At 33.2% G+C, this 13679-nt stretch overlaps 1 protein-coding gene across 1 annotated transcript in view; it reads right to left on the bottom strand.

The window, feature by feature from the left end:
• Nucleotides 1-13679, bottom strand: part of LOC127960190 (pituitary adenylate cyclase-activating polypeptide type I receptor-like) — a 29447-nt gene that overhangs the window by 3571 nt on the left and 12197 nt on the right. The window contains exons 3-13 of the mRNA XM_052559786.1: nt 11318-11414; nt 6735-6845; nt 6196-6296; nt 5947-6044; nt 2899-3031; nt 2299-2452; nt 1324-1384; nt 1128-1197; nt 912-1003; nt 665-794; nt 355-396 (exon numbers count right to left, since the gene is read on the bottom strand). Coding sequence (XP_052415746.1) covers nt 355-396; nt 665-794; nt 912-1003; nt 1128-1197; nt 1324-1384; nt 2299-2452; nt 2899-3031; nt 5947-6044; nt 6196-6296; nt 6735-6845; nt 11318-11414 — 1089 coding nt within the window. The remainder of the gene's footprint in view (nt 1-354; nt 397-664; nt 795-911; nt 1004-1127; nt 1198-1323; nt 1385-2298; nt 2453-2898; nt 3032-5946; nt 6045-6195; nt 6297-6734; nt 6846-11317; nt 11415-13679) is intronic.

Here is a 13679-nt window from a genome sequence, read left to right as displayed (position 1 = left end):
CCATGTAATGAGCACTGCGATGAGAAAGGGCCTCCAGAGACACTGCTTTATGCAAATAGAATGCAATTTGGATGTTTTCTAGGTAGAATTTATAATAAAATGCCAATGAATACATAAATATATAAATTTATATTAAAATGAAGATGACTTTATCCAAAACAGTTACTGAAAATAAAAAATAAAAAATTGTCAATTGCAATATTTTTTTTTAAGTATTTTTCTAAAAAAAAAAAAAAAAAAAAGCATACATGTATCTTGATTTTTCCCATTGGAGGTAACTGGGTTTGCTTTCCCCCCGTGCTAAACCAAATTGCACACTTTATTTCTCTTTTCAATAGCACTTAAAGGACTTACCTCTCCATTAAGAAAACAGTAAAGGACAGCTACTACAAAACCCTGAGAAGAAAAATGTAAATGTTTGAATAAAGCAGTAGCAATTATTATTATAATCTTGTTTAAGATATAAATGATGTGTAAATATAATGTACTGGATAAATGAAGGTGGAAGTAGTAATACTTTTTCAGTTCAGATGGACAATGACATCAAAATAATACAGTACATATACAATGATACAGTGCACACAATACACATGAAATCTAAGCAAATAAAAAAAATAATGTTGTCTCTTTCTATAAATATGACAAGACAAAAGGCGGCTTCTACCTGAAAAGAACCAAGACCAAGTTCAAACACGAGTCTTTCTCTTTTGCTGACATCTTCCGGTGTGAAAGCAAACACGGTATAGTGAATTCCAAATAGAGGAATGAGGAGAAGAGTGGAGCGAGCCAGACGCCTGTCAATCACACAACACACCGATCAAGCCATAAAAAGACTCCACATCTGATTGTAATGATGCTCATCTTAGAAACTGGAAAATATAAAAATATTGTGGTATATGTATATGACTAACAGATAAATGCTGGATTCATTCCCTCCAATATCTGGAGACTGCAGCTTCTGCACCAGGATTATAATGATGCCAATAAAGAGTATAAAGTTGATCTGAGAGCAAAAAAGACAAGACATATTGTGTATAATTATTTCTGCCCTGGTGAATGAATCAACACAATAAATACAGTTGTTTACAGTCAAAAGTCTATTGCGACGGGATATGTGCTATCCTTACCATGATGGAGGCAAGAACAGGACCCTTGATCACCCACCAGATGGCAGCGTTGTCATTAATATCCCAGCAACTGCAGGCAATGTCAGACATTTATCCAATTTGATTGGTTTTTCATTTTATTTTCAGCTTTTTTTTTCATTACATAACATATTCGTTTTTTTTTATATTATTTGTATTAAAAAATCCTTTATCTTACCCAATGTTATCAAAATGAGCTCTTAAGACTGCCCAGACAGCCACACAGATTGTTGGAGTACCTGGAAAAACATGGACAATCAAAATAAATATGAGTAATTTCAGATTTTCACATGATATAACACTTATTTTATGAATTGTTGCAAACAAATATTTTGCTTTATATATACAAAATATATGTATGAAATACATATTATGTATTTTTTATATTTACTAGATATCCCCTGACAACCAGGAAAAAAATTTATAATAATTTTTGTGAATTTAGTATTTTGTCATGTCATTACATTGTTTAAAGCATAAGAAAAATGATACTTTATTCATACGTTACGCTATGTCCTCTAAAGGACATCAGGACTTTAAAAAGTCCTTTTTTATAAAAAGACATGAATAGACGTGATTGTTTTAATCACAAATCAGTTTTCATTTTTTTTATATAAAACTTTAAGTAAAGATGATTCTCAACTATGTTATGAAAGATATTTTTTTAAGACAATTTTTCTTAATGCAAAATGTGTGTAATATGGTCATAAACAAGTTATCCCAATGTATCTATAAATTGTATCTAATTTGCATTTTAATGTGTTTTTGGGGCAACATAGAATGAAAAAATAAGTGTAATAATTGGAGTGATAATTGGCAAGAGTTTAATAATAATATCTCACATTTCATAGGAATATTGATATGTAATTTTTTTCTATGGTCATATGTTGTGTTTCCAAATATGTTTAATAAGCATGCTTTAAGTCCCGGGGTCCTCTACAGTGGACATGTATGAAATTTATGTCCTGTTTAATTTTTTTTATTCATACATATTTTATATTTACACACATTATATATATATATATATATATATATATATATATATATATTGTGTACATTAAAAAAAGAAAATTCAGTTAATGTTTATTTTTAAGTAACGTTTTTATAGTGTTAGATATAATAACTCTATAAGCTACATTAACCCTGATCTTACCCCATCCAATAATGGTGTACCAGTAGAAGTATCTTTTCTCAGGAAAGAATGTCTCAACAAGCAGCGTAAAGAGATACAAGCCCTCGATAAACAGCCAGAAGTAGTTTGACAAAACACAATAATGAAAAAATACCATCACTGCTTTACACTCCACCTGCAAAAAGAACAACACAGAGTGAATACCACATAATCAAAACATTTATTTGATTCTGATTAACTAAAGCCTAATTTACATTTACATAATTTCGCTGGAAAATTAGTTTAAAGTCATCCAGGTTTGTAATGACATGAGGGGGAGTAAAAAAAAAACAAGTTTTGAGTCAGCTATCCCTTTAAAAACAGAAGAGTCGCATTGTTGCACAGGGAAACATTCAAAGCACATTCAGCTAGCTGGCCAAGCAAAAAGCAACTGTGAGGTGACTACAGAGACCTCATTATCTGAAGCAAATTAAAGCACATAACAGCAACACAAACGTGTCATTCTGAGACTAATTCCTTCCTCAAAGAAATGACATGGGCAACCCGGGATGTTAATGGGCCCATCACCATGACTGCCTGGGTATTTGTGTGCAGTGTGAAGAGAGAAAGACTGAGACTCACAGTGTGTATAAAGCAATGGCTGCTGTCCTCCTCTGCATATAAAATGCCATCTTTAATGAAGACTGAAATGGCCCTCAGGATGAAGGACACAAACAAGTTCATATGAATGAAATTCCTGGTGCAATGCAGCTTCCTGAGGGTAAAGCCAACCACAATAAAGAAACATGCATTATACATTATATAACAGTATACATTATATATGTGCATCCTATATGTAAAGTGCTATTCAAAAGTTTTTTAAAGAAAAAATATGTTAGAAAACAAAACATTATAATTATGCTCTATTTTAATATATTTTGTATTTCATTCCTGTATATTTGTAATTTATTTATGTGATAGCAAAGTTGATTTTTTAAAATATTTTATTTTCTTCACAGCCAATACTCCGTTCTTCAGTGTCACATGAACCATCATATAGTTAAAGAGCCAGTAAGATGAGAATTCTAAGCTTCCTATCACTGTTTATAAGTCCTGTACATTAGGTTTAAATCCCTCCAAGGTTAAAAAACATTGTCATTTTGTCAAAATATCATTTTAAAATTACCTCAATTCTCAGAGATCCCCAAACGGTTCACGCGGAGCTGTTCAAAAGATTCAGTTTCCTTAAACCCCACCTTTCGGTAGCATACTGTGTTCTGATTGGTCAACTGACATAGTTTGGTTGTTCCGCTCACAACTTCATGGTAAACAATGCGTTAGCATCTTTTTGGGTGAATTATGTCTTATTCCTCTCACTGCGAAGCAAACAGTAAAATAAAAAACTTGAACAGTCTCGCTGCTTTTTCTTCTGTGTGGGTGTATTGAAGCCGCACGCTTCAGTTTGAATCTGAATAGATTTCACGCGGGGGCGTGGTCACATTAGATATAACGAAGGGAGACATGAAAAACAGGCATCACGTTGTTTTCATATGGATTATTTTATCACAGAATATTTTCGGCAGCACTTGTTTAGTTTTAAAGAAGACATGTCAAGCTTTCTATAGATACATCTCTCATGTATCTTCATTGAGAATTCACGGAGTTACACTTCATTTTAATGACGTGTTTGTAAATGAAGATCAGCGCAGACAGGCTGTAGACAGCACACAAACTGATAAGACGCTCGGGAGAAAACAGACACATAACTTCATAATCATACTTCGCGTTGTGATTCGTAGATGCTCGTTGGTCTAAATAAAGTTGGTAATGAACCCTCTTTTATGGCCAAACGCTTTGAAAATCCCGCCTTGTACTCACCGAGATTAGAAAAGCAGTCATAAGTGAAATGTTGTGAACACAACAAAAGGGATTTGTTGTACTGCTCTGGTATTGTGGTAAAAATGAACTTTAGCCATTGGTTCTTCTGATCTTCATTCTTTGGCAGTGAAAATAAAACAAACTTGCCTTTACAATTAATAACACACTGTCTCCTCGACATGATGCTATCACACTAACCAGAGCGTCTGTGTGTGGGGGGTGGGGCAGGTCAGAGTTCCGTTTCTCCCAAGACGGTAGGCGGAGATTATTATGCAAAGTGTTCCTAGTGACGTACATAGAGATGGGCAAAAGATTTGAAATCTATAACGACTCGTTTCAGCGATTCAGAGTCGACTCCTTACTTTAGAAGCCAATAACTTTATAAATCGTGTGCTTTTTGGTTTAATTACTTTGCACATTGTTTACACTGATGGCCAGCTACATCATACACTGTAATACAGGTAATTTTTGATTTCCCATCTGTGTGGCTCTTTAAAGATCACAGACCTTCAATATTGGACTTTTTCTGCCCTATTACCCTGAATTACATTATTGAATTAGTGGACACGATGAGACCATCTCAAAGCCCTCTTGATATTCTACCTACTACTTTACTTTTAAAATCCATAAATCATCTTGGCCCATGTTTGGTTTCAATTTTAAACTTATCTCTTCAGCTGGGCCAGGTTCCTAGCTGCTTTAAGCATGCTGTTAATCAGCCTATCTTGAAAAAGAACAATCTTGATGCAGCTTCATTTAAAAACTACAGGCCCATTTCTAAGTTCCCCTTTCTTTCTAAAATTTTAGAAAAGGTTGTTGCGAATCAGCTAAATAAGGTTTTGGATTCTCATAATATCTTTGATAAGTTTCAGTCTGGTTTTCATAAAAATCATTCAACTGAGGCTGCCCTCCTTAAATAATATTTTGATGGCTGCTAATGGGGGTAAATGCTCTGTGCTGGTTCTATTAGATCTTAGAGCAGCGTTTGATACCGTGGATCACTCCACTATGATTGATAGGCTGAAAACAACAAGTGGGCATTACTGGATTATCTCTGGATTGGTTTTCCTCCTATCTTTCAGACAGGAGTTTCTCTGTGTCCGAAAGGAACATATATGTCAGACTGTGCTCCTTTGTCCTGTGGTGTGCCCCAAGGTTCTGTGCTTGGCCCTCTGCTGTTCAGCCTGAATATGCTTCCTCTTGGGAAGATGATTGGTAGTTTTGGAGAAATATCATACCATTGTTATGCTGATGATATTCAATTATATTTATCTTTTAGCCCTGATAGGTTGGACAAACTGTCCTTGTTGCACAATCATTTAATTAGCAATATGTTTTTGTATGTTTTGTGTATGTGTGTATATTTGTATGTTATGTGCATGAGAATAAATGTTAAGTGTATGTTTTTTTTTTTGTGAACCACTTTTCACAAAAAGTGACTTTTTTGTATGTGAAAGTGCTATGGAAATAAAGCTTACTATCACAATTAAACAATTTGATATAACCTTGAATTTTTTCTTATTTATTTTTTTTATAAATCTTTGTCAGTATTATATTACAATATACAATTTGAAATGTCCAAAAAATTACATACTAATTCAATTGGTGTTTAACTTAAATAATTATGCTCCAAATATAATTTACAAATGTGTATAAAAATATTACTGAAAGCTCTTTAATACCTATGTGCAGTTGTTTTTCTCAACACTTCACTAAGACAAATGTGTCCATGTATATAATTTAGTTTCCTCTGAAACTTAAGAATAGAATGAATGCTCATGACCTCTTTCTTGACCTGGGTTGACCTCTCACCTGAACCTGCAGAGAATGACCATGGCAGTGGTGAGAGACACCAGTGAGGTGCTGTAGCCCACAGTATAAAGAGCCTTTACTGACACATAGTACATGTCCTGCAAACAGAGGGAAGAAATGCTAACTGATGTCAATCTTATTCTATACAATAAATGCATTTCTTTAGAGATTTTGGAGGCTGAAAGGGATTAGAAAACTTTGAAGGAGATACAGAAGGAACAGAAAGCAGGAAAAGTGGAGGACACTTACTGGACTTGTCCCATTTTCATTAAAAGGGCAAACATCTACGTAGTGAGGGAACATCTCTGACCAGCCCTCCTCGGTGCAGTTACGGCTGACCTTTCCAAACTCTACAAAAGGTGCAAAAAGGTGTTTCATGAAGTAAAAAAAGAAAGAATGACGAGCCAAATAATAATAAATCTAATTATTTGGTGAAATATATAGACTTAAAAAAAATGAACAAAAAGTAGAAACTGAAATAGAACTATTTCAAGTTGAAGTACTAAAACGACAAAAACTAAAGCTGAAATAAAAGAAACAGAGCTAAACAGAAATGCAAAACACTAATACAAATGACAAATACTAAAACTTTAAATATAAAACTAAAACTGAAAACTAAATTACCTAATTCTAAAAGTTCTATAAATAATACTAAAATACCACTGTTACAATCTAATTCTTTACATTATTCTGGTCTATAGATAAGGACTGATTCCCAGGCAAAAACCTTAGTCTGATTACTTAATATACTTTCTCAATAAGCCTTGAGTTATTGTTCATGTACTCACCATCATTCTGCTCACTCATGAATTCAAATAGCTCGGGACAAGGCATCCAGACCACTTGACCAATTTTTGCTGGCTCCCAGCAGGTGAGGTTGTCCCACATCCATCGGCAGACTAGAGGATTACGGGAAAACATGGAATATCATACAATTTAAGTTTGTACATTTTATGTATTACATGTAGCAATCATATATGCCATATGTTAATGTATGAAATTGCTCCAATTTCTAATAGGTTGCATATATGTTTTTAATTTATATGACAATATACTATATATATATATATATATATATATATATATATATATATATATATATATATATATATATATATATATAAATTTAATATACAGTATGTACATATATATTACAGTTGTGTATGGGGCAACTATTGTAATTAAACTTCTGGGTTTATAAGATCTCAAGATGAAAGTTTTGTGGTAACTCTGCCTCTGAACCAGTTTTTATTGGGGTATTTATGGCACCTGAGAATAGAAGAGCCTAGTTTAAGATATATTTAGGTGTGCTACTTGACAGCCATTCTTATGATTCAGTGAAAATCAGCGCAAATGACAAGAGACAAAAATAGGCTTCCATCTGCTTCAGTAAGGCGATAGATTGTAAGAATTCTATCAAAACAATGCCACAGCAGTTTAGAAAATAAAAATAAGATCCAACTCAAAAATATCACTTGAATGTTTTTTTCCTCCAAATTGGATGTTAAAATAATTAGGAAATTTAACCATGTCGATCTTTGTTATTTTTTGTTATTCTCTCTCTCTCTTTCTCTGTTTTCTCTTCACATTATCACATGCTGTCGGCTTTATGATATATATATATATATATATATATATATATATATATATATTTTTTTTTTTATTGTGTCTGCATATGTGTATATGAGAATGCAGAACATCTTATTTATCCCTTTATCTATTTTTATTTGGGCATTGCTCTTCAATAAATCCCTCTAGTGATATATTCAGAGGGAAAAAAAGACTTTCACAGTGAACTAACCATGTGATGCTAAAGCATCTTATCATTTCCATCAAGGATTAAAGATTCAAAGAGAAACAGTAAAGAGAGCAAGTGTGTGTGTGTGCTTAAAAAAAAAAAAAAAAAAAAAAACAGCCTGCTGATCGTGATTTGCATGAGCAGAACAGCATCTGCCAGCTGTGTTTTCCCTCTGCTCTCAGCCCTTCAAATGTAAGAATGTTTTCACAGAGCTTTCAAAATATTACCCAGACATTCTCGCAAAAACTTCATTAAAACAGAAGAACCAACTATGTTTTTTATCTAGTCGCTTTATGGTTAGTTTTGGGGATTTTCTTTGTTCATACCATTTGCATTCTTACATTTTTATTATTAACACTCTTTCCTGCAACTTTATACATCGGCCAAGTTTACTCTTTAAATTACATGCATAAATTCAAACAACGCAAAGTTGACATTTGCTTCTTGGTGGTCTGCGTAAATGTCAAACATTTATAATAACAAAAGGCCAAGTGAGTGTTTTAAATACTCTGCATCTCAAGCCAAGCACTCAAACATCTTGTCTCTTGAATTATAACAATCTGCAACATAGACACAACAAAACAATCAGAATTAATTGTATGGTTGGTTTATTTCAATTTGGTTTATAACCAACCTTTTTTGTAGTTTCATAAAATGAACATTCTAAAAAATTTTAAGATGGAATTTTCCTTTTGAAAGTCTTAAGCATCTTCACATTTTTTTTTTTATAAATTATATTAATAATAACCATTGTTACATATTGTGCAAAACTTGATATTGCATTTTAAGCAAGATTTATAATAACATGTGCCTATTACCATAATAATGATGTCATGCTTACACTCTACAGCCATTCAAATAATAATTGGGGGTACACATTTTCTGTTTGCAACTTTTAATGTATTTGTGTTTTTGTTTTTTTAGTAAAACATTTATTTGAGATAGATACTTGATGGAGCTCTGGCAGTAGTATCTCAATAAAGACTCCTACGTAAAGTAAACTGACATGTATCACTCAAGAGCTGGCACTGAGTAGCTATTAAAGACCGACAACTATCAAACACTCTTTATCGTCTGTCATGTTAGGTATTTATATCAGTCTAATTTTCTCTGCAGCAGTGCCAAACACAGACCCAGGAGCTTGTGCTTGAGCAAGCTCCAGAAACTGGATAAAGCCCATATAAAACAGCTGCATAAAAGGAAATTAATGGAAAATGGCCCAAAAAATAATACCACTGTTATTTGGCCATAAGCTCTGTTATAGCACAGACCCAAAGCAGTGTTTTAATGTAAAATACTGCTGGGAGATTATTCTACGAGCAAATCTACTGTATTTATAGATTAAGAAATTCATATAAAGAATTATTATATCTATGCGAACACAAACAAGCATAGTTCAATTCTGTGGGGACGCAAGGAGGACATATTTCTTCTAGGGATACAGTGCAACGCTCACACAAAATGACAGATTATGATTTCTCTCCTGAGAGCAGCTTTAATTACTTGTGTAAATTGGACACAGATGCGTGATTAGATAAAAGACAGGGCTTATTGTCTTTGTTCTCCAGAATCTTCCTGAAATACTGCACATCACTGCTTTCTATATTGCAGGAGAATTTCTGAGAGCATTACAAGACTTAACATATGAATTATGACTACTTATGAAATACATAAATGATTCAAAGAGTCAATGATCCAATCAGTGCTTATTTTCAGCAGCTAAAAATAATGAGATAAAGATGAAGTGATGTAAACAGGCTATTTTAGCCCACACAAACCACAGAAAGTTTCAAGTAATCCTGTGTGTTATGTGCTTTCTGCATTTATTTGCTTTAAAGGGATAGTTTACCCAAAAAGATAATTCTGTCATGAATTGCTCACCTTCATGTTGTTCCAAACCCATAAGACCTTTGTCCAGCACAAAATCTGATATTTTAGATGAAACCTGAAGGCTTAATGATCCTGCATAGACAGTAACATAACTGAAACATTCATGGTCCAGAAAGGTAGTAAGGGCATCATTGGGTGAATGCAAGGGGTGGTGTTGGCGCAGTGGATAAGACACATGCATTTGGAGTGAGAGACCTGGGTTTGAATCCACTGTGAGACACCAATGTGTCCCTGAGCAAGACACACACATATATATATATATATATATATATATATATATATATATATATATATATATATATATATATATATATATATATATATATATATGTAGAAATTGTAAGTTGCTTTGGATAAAAGCATCAGATAAATGTAAATTAAATAAATTAATTTTATAAATTAAATAAAATTAAAAACTGACATGGAAGAGAAGAAATTGGTGAATACAGTTCTTATTTTTGTTTTCTTTGTGCACAAAAAGCAATGTCGTAGTTTCATAACATTACTGTTGAACTACTGGTGTCACATGGACTATTTTCATGCTGTCTTTACTACCTTTCTGGGCCTTGAATGTGCCAGTTGCATTGCTGTCTATGCAGGGTCATAAAGCCCTCAGGTTTCATCGGAAATATACAAATTTGTGTTCCGAAGATGAACAAAGGTCTAATGGGTTTGGAATAACATGAAGATGAGTAATAAATGACAGAATTATCTTTTGGGGTAAACTATCCCTTTAATGAGCATTTGTACAATAAACATTTAATGTGCATGTATTCCCCCAGCTAACATACTGTACAGTTCTCAGAGCTAACTTAACTTAACTGATTTTTGGTCAAAATGTTTTGTAACCTATTTTTGTTTGCTGGTCCTTTCCCTAACTTTTAGTTTAAAGCCTAAAACTGTGGCAACTATAGTTTCACGTTAACGCATGAATCCATTCACTAAGGACAGCTTCTTGTCAAATCAAAATGTCAGCATTTCATTACTGACTGTGATTGTGACTGTCCAAAGCATTATGATCAATGCCACATGCAGACAGCACTAGAGGGGTGTCAGAGTCAGTTCTGGAAAAGCTCTGAGCTTATGATCTCCCCCCACTTCCTGTGAACCATCAAAAGGTCTTACGTTCTCCAGCTTAGTCTGACAGCTTTAAGCTTAATATCATCAAGCATTTATTTCAAATCACTTCTAAAATCCATAATCTAAATAGAAACTAATTTTTAAACTTATTTAAAATGTTTCTTTTTATAAACATCTTCAAGCATGCTATATTTAAATGTCTAAAATATTTAGTCTCTGGTCAATCTATTGCTTCACTTCACAGTTAAACACTAATAGATTTGCACTGCATAACAAAACGGTAACATGCAGCATTTACTGTATGTGGGGCTCTAAAATTACAACTCAAAAACTGTGGGGATTGAATTAGCAAATATGTATAATGAACTTGTAGTCTGACACATAATAAGTACTGCCACCACATAAACACATCACCCAAACACACACAGACTCACAATGATTGTTTTTCTATCATGATAAGGGTTGTTTTATTAGAAAAAGTATATAAATGTATCATTATTGCTATTATTATGATTAAAGTTTTTACATTTTTCCAATTTTTCCAATTGTGCCTTTGGACTAGTAAATACAAAGACAAAGAGTGTCTATAAATGAAGTTCTTACCCAATTCAGGTTCACTGCTAGGGTCATCCATGGTCATCCTTTCCATGCACTTCTCTTTCTCTAACTGAATGACACAGTCTGGGTGCATGCAGTAGATCTGAAAGATACAGTATTTAAAATACTGAAATGTTTGATTTAGAACTGTATGTTGAGCATACTTTGTAAAAGTCAAAAAGTAATTACATTTTCAAAAGAAGAATCTACTCATAGAGTATGCAGTTTCTATCAAGCTGTAGTTTCAAGATTTCCAGAAAATTAATAAGTATGAGTTTGTTTAGAATGAGGTTGTCACTTTTCTTTAAAGAAATAGTCCACACAAAATAAAGATGCACTTAAAATGTTCTCAGCGGACAGCAAGTCTGTTTCCTTATCAGAAATTATTTTGATCATCAATAAATGCTCTATATTTAATTGGAACGGTCAGAATGAGAGTCCAAACTACTGATAAAAATTACATAATAATCATCAATAATCCACACAACTCCAGTCCATCAGTAAACATCTTGTGAAGAGGAAAGCTAACAAATCTATTTATTAAGGCGTTTCAGTTCTTGCTGTTTGAACTTTCATTATGATGGCACCCATTCACCGCAGAGGATCCTTTGATGAGCTAGCTTTGTAATGCAAAATTCTTCCAATTTTGTTCCAATGAAGAAACAAACTCATCTACATCTTGGATGCCCTGAGGGTGAATACAGTTAGATCAAAATAAATAAAAAAATTTGTGAACTATTTTCTTTAAATAACCGAACTGTGTATGAACTTAACAGTGTTTTGGACTTTAATATAGGACTGACAGCCCTTTTAAACACTGATCAGAAATTAAAGTGATACATTGAAAGGGCAATAAACTTAAATTTGGTAATGTATTTTTTCAAAAGGGTACATATATATATATAGTAACCCTTATGGGTCCCTGGATCATATTAGATTGATGTCTAAACTTCTGGAATCTGTCAAGAGTTCTTGTAGCCTGTGATGACATATACAAACTGACAGAGTAAAAGGTTACTAAATAAACAAAGACAGCAGCCAAACACAGTGAGACTTTGAAGAAACTAATAATAAATTCAATGCAATTATACAGTAGCATTCCAAATTACTGTATGTGATTAAACCTGCTTTAAAATTACAGACAATAAACATAATTTCACTCTACATCTAATATGCATTTATGAGATGCCATTCATACTTATAAACAGTTTAAGTTCTAGATCTTTTAGAAGGTCTAAGAGAGAAAATAAACAAAGCTTTGTTAATTGGTAAATATAATTGGTAATCTTCCGTTGCTGCTGTGGTGCTTCCTTAAAAGCATTTTTTTACTTCGTGTTAGGAGAAAAAAAAAAATCATACAAACTGTTGCCCATTCCAAGCAGGTCTTGAATCTCTTAATTTTAAACAGTTTTCAAACAGAGACAATATTACACACACCCACACACATCACACAAGACATTAAATATCTTCAGCCCAGGGTCGAATTACATTCTGAGCCAATCCAAAATGTTTGCTCCTTCTTATCTCTCCCACTCAGTGTATGATTTAAACAATCGCTCCTACCTGCTTCATGCACTACCAGGCCATTCATCTTATATCTTTATAGAAAAACAAAACTGACAAATGTTCCACAGCACATGCGTTTCTTCACACAGAAGGTGGTGTTTTACATCCAGTTGAACAGTTGCAATAAATTCAAATCAGTTCTGTCAATATACTACTATTGTCTGTTAGAGTACATCTTGACACTCACATCTATCCAGTTTTTATTAATGGATATGAGCAAGCATGTTTGTTGTTGTCAACTAAGCTGCAGTTGTGTTTACAGTTGTAGTTAAGGGGTTTAATAAACCATATTGTGAAATGTTAATATTATAAATATTGTTTGAAACCTTTGAGATGAAAACATTGAAGGCCAAAGCAAAATGTGAAAGAAAACTAATCAATAAGGACTCAAGTCCATCAATGAATGCAAATCTACAATTAAAGCATTCTTTCTGGCCAATTACCATAATCTATGATAACTTTAATAACATTTCCTCCAGTGAAAATTAATCATGCCTGAATCAGGATAGCTTGCTTAGACCAAGCACTCTTTACAAGCCAAAACAGTTCTAAGAAGGTGATGGACTTTTTCACTCGAGGAAGGGTTATAATAAGTGCTTTCAAAATTAGCACATTAACACAGGTGATTAATTGTTCCAGTTTAAACGTGTTAAAAATATTTAATGCCGTTAACACAAGGGCAGAGCTAGGGTTGGCCAGCCAACTCACAAATGCTGCTTCTGTCTCTTTTTTATTGAAAAGAATTGTATTTATTTAGACACAGAACATCTTTACGACCACATCAAATTAAAGACTTTTCAGA

Source organism: Carassius gibelio, chromosome B6, assembly GCF_023724105.1.
Source record: "Carassius gibelio isolate Cgi1373 ecotype wild population from Czech Republic chromosome B6, carGib1.2-hapl.c, whole genome shotgun sequence".
NCBI lineage: Eukaryota > Metazoa > Chordata > Actinopteri > Cypriniformes > Cyprinidae > Carassius > Carassius gibelio.
The sequence above is the reverse complement of the archived record's forward strand: the minus strand, read 5'-3'. Positions and strand labels throughout refer to the sequence as shown.